Source organism: Stegodyphus dumicola, chromosome 1, assembly GCF_044657685.1.
Source record: "Stegodyphus dumicola isolate Sdum_Otavi_A_Nest chromosome 1, ASM4465768v1".
NCBI lineage: Eukaryota > Metazoa > Arthropoda > Arachnida > Araneae > Eresidae > Stegodyphus > Stegodyphus dumicola.
The window spans coordinates 131,326,658-131,338,660 of NC_140768.1; the positions used below are offsets into that span (position 1 = coordinate 131,326,658).

Sequence of the window (12,003 nt, forward strand, 5' to 3'; positions counted from 1 at the left end):
ATTGCTTGTAACTACCTAGAAGGTGTTGCCATTACACAGTCCTGCTCTCTCTCATATAGTAACTACTAAGGTCCTCTCTGATGTCATTTTGAACATTTTCTATTGGCAAATTACACACCTTAATTCAGTTTCAATGCAAATTTAATTCCCACACAGCTATAGAAGTAATGTTCAAATATGTTAAATTGATAGATTAACTTTGTTAAATTGATAGTAACTCTGTACCATCTGAAAAACTACATCAAGCTTAGATACTTAATCAACTTATACTTTATTGATCAAAAAGATCAATAACCTTTACATACAGGTAAAAAAAAAAAAAAAAAAAAAAAAATTCTTAAAACTGAATCATAATATTATATTATTTAATACTTTAAGAATAGTTTAAATAAAGATTAAAATCAATTGCATAAAATATATAAAATAAATGCCAAAGCATATTATTAAAGAAAAAACTTTAATAAGTCAAATTCATAAAATTACATACTTGCTGTATGTAGTCCACTATTTTATGCTGTATTTCAAGATCCATAGACTTAATAACTTCAATAAAATGTTCTTTCCTTTCACACTGAACAGCACATCCCAAAATCAAGAGCAATAAGCTTTCCATTTCACTAATGCTGGAATCTATACAGCAAAAATTTTAAAAGCAAGACTTAAAAACAGAAAAATGGCTTTTGTTTTGAGTATCATGTGAAGTTATACTAGTGGATATCTGCAGCCTACCAATAAGTTACAAAAAAGTATTTAAAAAAAGTATTTGTGAGGCAAAGTTATGTGATAACTTACGATGTTACTAAAAAATATTTATACGGCAACCTTGTATGCAGGTGGCACATGTCCATTTCAACCAGTGCCCAATGCCAAGTCTGTGTAATTCTCTGAAGTTTTTTTAAGGAGAAAGCAGATCATTGTATCCACAATAAGAAAACAGCCCCCCCCCAAAAAAAATACAGAAGGATTTCTCAATAAGATATGAATTTTATTACTGACGTTTCTTGCTTTTTAATGTTATTGATCAACTGCTTTTGTACGCAATTCATATTGAGCAGCCATTTTGAAAAAGGCTGTTGCCTTTTGTGCATTAGGTTGCCAAAAAATTAGCAGCCTACGAGTTCATGAATGCCCTACAAAGACCACAATGAGTTTGTAAATTTTTGGTGGGGGTGCAGATTCTCAGAAAATACCGTAAATAGTTAAAAAATATGCAATAATGAATACAAAACTAAATAATGAAGGATCATGGAAATACATAGAAATAATAAACTCTAAGTCAAGTTACACAAAATATACACATGCTTGAAAAAATGTGTTTAATTTATAACTGATACATCTGTATATGCAATAAAGGGAAAAAGAAGATTTCTCTTAAGTAAAACAAAACCATATTATTAAATTTCTTAATGTGAAAACTGATCAGTTAGTATTTATAATACAGTCAAAAGTCTTTAATCCGGACTCGTCGGGACTTCGGCGATTCCAGATTATCGATTTTTCCGGATTATAGATCATCAGTTTAAATCTGGTAAGATGGCATGCAGAAATTATAAAATTAAAAATATGAAACCGTAATTTATAAAATAATGAGTAATTATGATCTAAAGGGTATCAAAATTTACAAAAAAAGAAGCTTAATATTTATTTGTTTACTTTATTAAACATTTCTTTCAACACGCACATGCATAAAGCATACCTAACGCATAGCCAAAATTAGAAAATTGCAACCAGAAAACTATTTGATTTGTATTCGTGATATTTATAATGATGAGGGATTTGATTTAATTATCTATTTTTTGTAGCAATTCGTTTTTTGTTTGATGGACCATCGAAACATACTTTCGTTTTCTAGATCCCTTGGGAGCTCCAGCATTGGAAATTCTATTTGACATAATCAAAAGTTCAAGCTTACTTTTATAAAATTGCTCTTACAGTCTGCAAAAAATAATAAGCCGGATCCAATTCGAAGATTAAGGAACAACGCAATCATCAACATTAACTGAAATAGATAATTAGATAATTTTAGCTTATACCGTCCGTTATACATTAAACGCGCACGCGAAAACATATTCTGTGCTTGCGCAGATGCATATGCGCAGTCGTAAATGTCTTGCGCACACGCGTAAAACGCCTATGCGCAAGCGTCAACGCGCCGCATGCGCAGAAAGATTTTAGGTTTGAGGTCCGGATTATGGGTGTCCGAATTAACGACTTTTGACTGTATAAAACAAAATAATAATGACTATTTTCAGTAAATTGATATTATAACTGAAATAAATCTAAACACCTTAAATACATTATATATGCTTAAAATAAAATGCCAAAATTATATTTATAAAAAATCAAGTTTTTGAGTTTTTATAATACAAACTCATGCAAAATAATCATTAACCATCACAGTCAATTTCTGTTAATGGAAATATTAAAAGATATATGTTTTCCCAATGTAAGGCTAGAAGATGCATATGGCTTTCAGAAGAGTATTTTACAACAGGAAAAATTTTCTTTATATTTAGATTACTGTAATAATTTTGGTGATTGGAAGAATATGATTGCATTTAATAGTTTCCTTCTGAAAGTGACACTGCCTTTTGAAAGATAAGGATTTAACCCTTTAGTGGTAGTAACATTAAGCAGTTCCTTCTTCCCAAATACATATCTGTCAGCCTTAAATTTGAATTTGTTTCTGCCCACTGCAGTGCATAGCTAGAACGACAGCCGAGCTTGTCGATGATCACTGAAAGTTTAAGACTTTTACTTGAAATTAATACTAATTTAAATTTGAATTTTACTATTTATATACTCCTTACTTTGATTTTACATAAAATATATTTATGCAATGATAAGAAAACTAAAATAGATCACAGCTATCATATGAAAGAAAAAATAATGTAAATTAACTTAATTAACATGCTTACTGCCAAGGAACTTTTCGTGATTCCAGACTAAAAAGCCAATTTTGATCTCGTAGTTGCTGTATGTAACAAAAGTCTCTTTGAAAAAGCCAACTGCAAGATAATTCATGCACAGAAACACTTCAACCTGTCACTTTGCTAGAGCTGAGTCAGAAACTATGTATAAATCCATTAGTAATATTAGAGATAGAGTACCGAGCACATCACAATTGTCTTCCTTGTGTGTGTTATTTTATAACCAATATGGATAGGAAAACACCACTTAGTGAAAAATAAATTAGGTACTACGCTAATAATCTAAGTCATCCAGAACTTTACGAAAGAGTTAGCGAGGATGGTAATGACAATAATAGCAATTGCATACCTCCTGAGAATTCAAGTGAGGACAGTGATGATGAAATCATCTCCAAACCTGAAAATAAGATGATTCTTGAACCTAAAGACAGGCACCATGCTCTTCAAGAAACCACTCCAAATATGAATGATAATTTGTGGACAGAAAATTGCTAAATTCCCAAACTATTTATTTTCCAAGAAAATATTGATTTGAAGTTAGATACAACAAATCTTATAGTACAAACACTGGTAGACTTATTTTTTTCTCGAAAATTTCTTGCATTATTGGATGAACAAATGAATTTATACACTGTATAAGAAATTGGAAAACATAAATAAAAAAAAATAAAATTAAATTAAATTAAAAAAAAAAAAAAACCTCTATGAGGTTATCCCAGTGGAAAGATGTTAGCACTGCAGAAATGAAAGTTTTTCTTGGACTTTTTGGTTAATCTTTGGATTATGGTAACTTGGCAATTTTTTGGCGAAAATTTGGCGACCAACCTTGCTACAGCAACCTGCTAGTTTTTGTTTGGATGCCATTTTGTTTTCACAAAGTAAAGGCATGTTTTTTTTTTTTTTTGTTTTTTTTTTTTTCCCCTTCTCCAACAATCTGCTAGCCGAATTATGCTTAGGCTAGAACTTTTATGGAACAAAAGTGCTTAATCATGACGAAGATTAGGTGCGAAATTGGGAGAAAGTGCAGAATCGCAAACTGCTTGTCGCGTTTTTAAGAATTCCACATACACGGTATCCATGTACACGTCAACCTATTTTCACTTAAAAAAACATCCCAGAATTGCACAAAAATGGCATTGCACACACTCTTGACTTTATCCATGTACACTGCTAAAGTCCTAGCTAGTACACCTTTATCGCCTTACCAAAATGTACTAACTACCTGTTACCATATTCCAAACTACCTGTTACCATATTCCAAACTACCTGTTACCATTTTCCAAAGATTAGCCAACTTTTGTTACAAATGGGCCCTTGCTTTTTTCCTTCAACAGAACATTACTGGAGTAGACACAAAATGTATAATGTAATGTTTTCGTGATCATGTACAAGTCGAAATAGATTTCAATTGTTATTGGAGTATTTTCACTTCGGTGATAACTCAATACCATTTTAGATGCAAGGTGCGACCTATACTAAATCATTTCAATGATAGTATGCGCCAAATAAAAATATTTGTATCGACAAATCAATGCTGTGTCACGTGGAAGAGTGCATTTCCAGCTGTACACAAAAAATAAAAAGCACAAATACAGTGTCAGGCTGTATGTGCTATGTGAATCCTATGGTGGTATTATGAAAATAAAAGTTTACCATGGAAAATATGAGGAATCTAGTAATAATTTAGGTCATACTACTGATGTCTTACACTTACTTGAGAACTATCTCGATAAGGGCTATATAATATACATGGATAATTTTTATAATTCTGTTGCTCTTAATTCTGCTTACAAAATGACAAACCACACAAAAAACTTATGCGTGTGGAATTCTATGAAATAATAGAAAGAGGAATCCCAGAGATGTGGTAAATCAAAAACTAAAAAATAAAAAGAGAGAGAGGAGGGTTCCCCCCCCCAGCAAAATGGTCCTCTTACTGTATGCAAATGGAAAGACAAGCAAGGTGTCTTTCCATTTCAAATATGCATGTTGTTGAAATGGTAGAGGTCTCTAATTGCAATGAAACTGAATATAATTCAGGACTTCAGCCTAGCAATGTCTAGCATTGGTTGATAAGATCCAATGCTGTCATACTACACATCTCTAAGAAAGACTATTAGATGAACTAAAAGATTGTTTTACATATTATGGAGACATATATATGTAATGTGCACAACTTTTTCAAAAAACAACTTCTTTTAAAATAAAACTTATAAAGTTTAGACAAGCATTTGTCAACTCCTTGATTGGAGAAGAGTTTGAACAAGTATTTACGTTTCATTATTTACAGAGTATTCCACCAACCAAAAAAAAACTGTGCCATGCAAAGCCATGTTGAGTTTGTAACAAAGCTAAAAAATGCTGCCAAACACATTACTTTTGTCCAGTTTGCCAAGAGAAGCCAGTACTTTGTGTAGAAGACTATTTTAAAAATTTTCACAAACCATACAAATGTTATTCTGCTTGAATAAACTTGTATACACTTTTTCTTTTTGAAAAAACTTTGTATAATTGTATTTTCTGTTCACTAAAGACAAATCTGACTTTTTTCTTCTCTTTCCTGAGGCCATCTATTCATACTTACAATGTTATACTACAACTTTCCTCGTAGCAGTACAAATATGGCAAGTAATGAAGTAACGAAATAACTTGTAGTTGGCATCCTGGAAAAGTAAACAACCTACAAGATATCTTGTAGTTGGCAGTCAACATGTTAAATCTGTATATTTAATTGATGTACCAGTCCTACTGCAAAGGATAATACAAACTCATATAAAAAAAAATTTCTGAAAAGCAGAAACTCATCACTAAAGAAAATGTAAAACTTACGTTCATCATGCAGTTTTGCCAAGGTGAGAATATCAGGAATCTTTGTCAACAATAACTGACCAAGAACTTCCTATAAGATAAATATACTTAAATTTATAAAATGACCAAAAATATCATAAATACATGTCACTTTAATTATATCCCTATAAATTTCATCATTTTAAGAGTTCATGATGTATTTAAAATAAATATATTGATGAATATTTCACAAAATTTTTTATTCAAATTAAAGCATAATAATCTTCCAAAAATATATTCAGTCACAAACTCAAGTTATCTTTTAAATACATTTGCTTTACTGCAGATATTAGGATACACAGAAAATGAGAGAAATCTTACTTTAACATAATTCAATTAATCAAAAAACACATTATCATCATCTGAATAAATCGAGTGATTGAAAATGTCATTTATGAAATTAGTCAATTTCTTCCAAAGTTTAGCACAGTTAAACAAGAAATCTAGAAAAGCAGAGTATTAATATATAAATTTGGTTAGCCTATATTTAAGGATGCCACTTGGATTATTGCCAAGTCGTTGTTTTATTTATGGTAACCTGAATAGTTGAATGTTATTGAAACCCTATTATGACGTAATTGGTAGTATGATTGTCGTGAATTTAACTGATGGGAAAAAATTTGTAAGGACTGTTCATGTGTTGGATGTTGATTAGGAAGTACGTTGCTTATTTTGTGGTTTACATGGAAAATGGCTGAACAATTTGAAATTACAATTTGGAATGAAAGGGGGGGAAAGCATTTATTGACTGGTGTGTAAATGAAAGTTTACTTAGTAGCCATTACAAGTGCCCTGTTTGTACGAAGGAAATGTGTATGGTCAAACGTAAAGATCGTTCATATGGCTTTAAATGGGTTTGTCGCAAGAAAGGTTCAAATGGTCACCACATAAAGTGTCCCATTAGAAAGAGAACAGGGTTTGAGGAAAGTTTTTTTGGATGCTGTTAAGGAATTTTGTGTGCTACAGACTAAAGACAGAGAAATTTCTAAATAAGGTAAGTGGATATTTCTTTTGTTTAGTGTGTAGACGCAACACTAGTGTTTTTTTTTTCTTTCTGTTATTTCATTATTCGATTTAAAATTCAGTTTATTGAGATTATATATTTTTGTCTGGCTCTAGTGTAGAATTGGGTGCTCCTTCGATTTTTAAGCGAAAATAGATCAATGTGTGCATGAATAAAGTCAAGTCAGTGTGCAGTGCCAAGTTTGTACAAATGTCTGATTTTTTCTTTTTTGAGTGAAAATAGATTGATGTGTACATGGATACCGAGTTTATGCAATTTTTTGACTTGCCAAAAATCGCAGCTACACAAAGCCAAAATAACAAGAATTGCCCAAACTTGGTGTCCATGTACTGCAAAAAATCACAAATTTTCACCAAGGGGCACCCCTAAATACATTTTTACCTATAAATTTTATTTCTAGCAACACATCACATACTTTTTGCCTTTTTACAACTAAATGCTAAATTTCATCATCAAATGAAAATAAATATGTTAGAACTACATGTTTTTCAGTATTTTATAAAAATATAAAATGATATATTTTTAACAAATAATGAAAAAAAAAAACCTTTTTTAAGGAAAAGCAACAGTAGTATAATATAGAATTTATTATAAAAGCAAAGTATAAAACAGTTTAACCCTCTGAACGACATGGGTTTTCAGACCTGTCATGAGGACTTGTATTTCAAACAGCATTTATTAGGTAAATTTCTAAAATTATTTATTTAGTCTCTATTTTCATAAACTTACATTCATTAGGATGACATTTACATTATTAAAAAAAGCAAGAAAACAAAATATTTAAAATTATTAGTTAACATATACCAAGTGACAAAAAAATCCCATGAATGGATAAAGTCAGTTAGTTATGTTGCTCAGAGATTTAAAAGAACATATATTTGTAGCATAAAAATAAACATGAAAATAACTATACCTCATAAAAAGCTTTTATGTTATGAAGTAGAACATCTAAGTTTCGTATACGAGTTGCAAGATCATCAGTTGATGAGTTAATTCCATGGTAAGGAGGATGAGGATCACTGCAAAATTACAAACTTTTTAAAACTTACATAAAATACTTAAAATAATATCTTTGATTAGAATTTTCTGAAGTTTTTACTAGGTTATATAAATTTTATATGACAGTGCCAATAAGAGAATTGTACATAAAAACAAAAACTTTTAAGCCATGAGATACACAAGGTATACCATTTCACAAATTTTATTTTATTAATATTACAAAAAAAAAAAAAAAAAAAAAAAAAAGTTAACTTTTAGACAAAAGTCCTAAGAAAGAAAACTATAACAGTACCATTGCATAAGATAAACTCATATTTGCACAATTAACTCATAAACTATAAGTTTCAGTGCTTCTGATATTAATTATACAATAATTTTGGCTTTCGTACAAAAAAAAATAAATAAAAGAGAAAATAATTAGATTCTTTAAATATATTCATTTTACCATAAAAATATATTAAAGAGCCCTTCAATTTAGTTTGTCAACTCTGCTTAAAAATTCTGCATAATGCATACTGATAAAATACATGCTTACATTTCTAGCCAAATATTATACAGAAAAACTCCATCACACAGACACCTGTACTCGAGTACTTTTTTTTCTTCATCTTGAAATGTCTTAGCCTATAAAGAATTAATATATTTGATTGAATAATATATAATTAATATTCATATTGCATGTTTGTTATTTTATCACAAAATTTGAAAATCTGTGTTGAAGAACCATATTTTTCTTAGCATACATATAATTAAAATATAAATTATAAAATTTCAAACTGGGAAAAGAGAAAAAAATAAATAACTGGTAAAATTTGTTGTCAATGCACAAATTTAATTTAAACTGCAATCAAGAAGACTCAAAGCCCTTTTTATGAATATTATGCACTCATCCTCAAAAGCAAAATTTATCCTCTATGTATACAGCTGAAGAGTTTTTGAAACTTCACAATAAACTGACACTGAAGTATAGTATTTAATCGGATATGGATTATTCAATTAAATTCTACGCTGTATTGGAATCAGTGATGAGAATTTTAATAAGGAGTTTGCATTTTCTCTTATAAAAAATATATTAAATTCCAATTAAATGTTTTATTTTTTACAAAAAAGAAAATATAAACAGTTTTGCTTAAATCAGAAAACACTTTAATAAAGAACTTTTTAATTTTTTTAAAATAATAATTAATGCATTATTAAAGAAATTGCACAAAATTAAAAAAAAAAAAACCCACTAAATTAATGCAGAGCAGTTCATGCCCAAATACAGGTTATTTTCTATTACAGATTATTTTCTTCTTCATTCATATGAGTTCATCTTCTACGAAGTTCTAAGACAAAATTACGTGTTTTCGAAAAGTTTTAGAGTTGAGGATTAAATTCTCTTAATGGCTTCCCATTTTAGAAGACTATTATTACTAAATCTCATCTATGTTATAGTCAAGGAAAATCATATCTTTCATCTTTTAACAAAAAATTAAACAACTGGACTTTATCCCAATTTGTCTTGACTGCTGATCTTTAGAATATGGTAACCGGTAGTTTGGCGACATTTTGGAGGAGATAAAGGTTACTTACTACCTGGGACTTTGGTAATAATGTGAACAGTACTCAGTTCCGATTACGCATTATTTTGTGTGAGGGAAATGAGAGATCATGGGATATGTCATGTGATATTAATGGACGAATTACGGTTCTTTAATCGGAAAAGGGGGGAATTTGGAAAAATATCTGTGGCTGTATATTATTTTGTATTAAGCTTCATTGTGTGTTGTGTGAAGTAGGGTTGAATAATTTTGGGATTGTATGGTGTTGTCTAAAGTGAATTCTAGATTTTTAATGCGTTTGTGTGATAATTCAAAAGAATTGGTTGAATGGTGCATGAGCGTAAGTTTCGCAGAAAAAATCGTTCAATAATTTTATTGAATCCATAATAAAAGTGTATCCACCATGTAAGCAAGATTCTGAAGAAGATTATTTGAGGATATTATTTTTACGCATTGTTCTAAATGTAAGGTGGAAGTAAAGTAATTTGGTATTATTGGGAAAATTGTTATTAGCAATGATTTAGTTTAAAGTAATTAGGATTGTAAGCTAATTTTTATTAATTTAATGTATGTGCTTATTTATATTTTAAGTAGTGTTTTTGAATTAAATTATATTTTAATTAAATGATAGTTATTTTGTGAATTTTATGTTTGTAGGAATTTGGTATACGTTTTAGTTGAAGTAAACGTGCATGGAAATAATTTAAATATTTGACACTAAGTATTTGTAATGCTTGCGGTATGAATTCGTTGGTGACATTTATAATATAATAGATGATTTAGAGGTAAAAGTTTTTGGATATTTTATTTATTTTATATGTGGAAATGTTCATATTTGGAAAGGGTATATACTTTTTCGTGATCAGGTAATTTCATATATGTTCTTTTTACCGGGTTTAAAGATTCAGAAAATTGTCATGTATTTTCGTGAAATTTTTCTAATTTATGAGAAAAAAGCAGTGTACATGGATATAGTGAAGAGTACACACAATGCCATTTTTGTGTAATTCTGGGATGTTTTTTTAAGTAAAAATAAGTCGACGTGTACATGGTTTATGTGTATGTGTTATTTTGAAAACGCATAAGGAGTATGGTATTGTGCACTTTTTCCCAATTTTGCAGTGAATATTTGTCATGATTAAGCAGTTTTGTTAGATAAAATTTCCAGCATAAGTGTAATTCGGCTAGTAGATTGTTGGAAGAAGTGTTCAGTAGATAAAAAGAAAAGAAACATGTCTTTACTTCGTGAAGACAAAATGGCGGCGGGAAAAAAAAAATAGAGGGTTGCTGTAGGAGAGGTGGTCGTCAAATTTTCGCCAAAAAATCGCCAAGTTACCATAATCTAAAGATCAACCGTCTTGACATAACAGTTTAACACCCAACAATAAATCGTTTGAAAACAACCAATATTTTCCAGAACCTATTTAAATCTTACCTATCTACAATGCATTTAGACTTAATTCTGGCATACAACACACACGGTTTTCTTGGAATAAAACAAACAAAATGAATAAGACTCTCGCAAATTATGAGACAAATTTAATAAAGCACTCGCACAAACCTCTTGCAGCTCAGCACTGATTACTATCTACTTTCTTAATTAAATAGGTCTCATTTCTGATCACATAATTTTAGGGATAGAGTAGACTTTAAGGTACCCCTTGTATTATGGCGAAGTTGTTGTTTAATTTATCGCCAAGTTGTTTCATTTATGGTAGCCTGACTAATTGAATGTTATGGAAACCCTATTGTAATGTAATCGGATGCATGATTCTGGGAAATTTTGAATCATGGGATATTTTGTAAGCGTTTTTGCGGTGTGTGTTAAAACCGTTTAGATGGATTTGAATGGGTTTGTAGAAAGAAAGGTTCAGATGGTCACTATGTGAAGCATTCGATCAGAAAGAGTACCTGGTTTGAAAAAAGTCATTTGAGTATGATTGATATTTTGATTTTTACGTGGCTCTGGGTGTACGAAGCGAACTCGAAAATCATGGTAAGTGACTATTTGCTTTTGGTAGTGCTTAAATGCATAACATGTTTTTCCTTTTTTATGTTATTTTATTGTTAGGTTTAAAATGTATTTGATTGAGGTTATGTATTTTTAGTTTGCCTATATTGTAGAATTTGGTGCTCCTTTGACTTTTTAAGTGAAAAATATATTGATGTGTACATGGACAAAGTAAAGGGAGTGCGCAATGCAAGTTCGTGCCAATCTGGGATATTTTTTAAAAATAGGTCGACGTGTACATGGATAAAGTCAAAGGAGTGCGCAATGCCATTTTTGTGCAATTCAGGGTTTTTTTTAAAGTGAAAATAAGTCGATGTGTACATGGATACCGAGTTTGTGCAATTGTTTGTCTTGTTATTTTGGCTTTGTGTAGTTGGTTTTGGCAAAAATCGCCGCTTTGCAAGACAAAATAACGAGTCAAAGAATTGCACAAAATCAGTATCCATGTACCGCCAAAAATCGGCAAGTTTCGCCAAGGAGTACCCTAAACTATACTTTTACCAATTTTAATCTCAATTGCAATATCGTGCAATGTTTTTTTATTGTTCTTAAACATAAGTTTTTAAATTTCTTATATTATCACAATTAAATGCCGAAAAACTGGAACTTTAAAAGAGCTGAAATCTTAAATGCACATTAATCTTTCTT

General features: G+C 30.1%; 1 protein-coding gene across 4 annotated transcripts in view; it reads right to left on the bottom strand.

Annotated features, from left to right (window-relative positions):
• LOC118194710 (uncharacterized) overlaps positions 1 to 12,003 on the bottom strand; it is a 146,007-nt gene that overhangs the window by 118,924 nt on the left and 15,080 nt on the right. For all 4 annotated transcript variants that reach the window (XM_085820658.1, XM_085820654.1, XM_085820662.1 and 1 more), the window contains exons 2-5: positions 8,336 to 8,424; positions 7,715 to 7,820; positions 5,760 to 5,829; positions 488 to 630 (exon numbers count right to left, since the gene is read on the bottom strand). In XM_085820658.1, the coding sequence (XP_085676784.1) occupies positions 488 to 630; positions 5,760 to 5,829; positions 7,715 to 7,820; positions 8,336 to 8,424 (408 nt within the window). The remainder of the gene's footprint in view (positions 1 to 487; positions 631 to 5,759; positions 5,830 to 7,714; positions 7,821 to 8,335; positions 8,425 to 12,003) is intronic.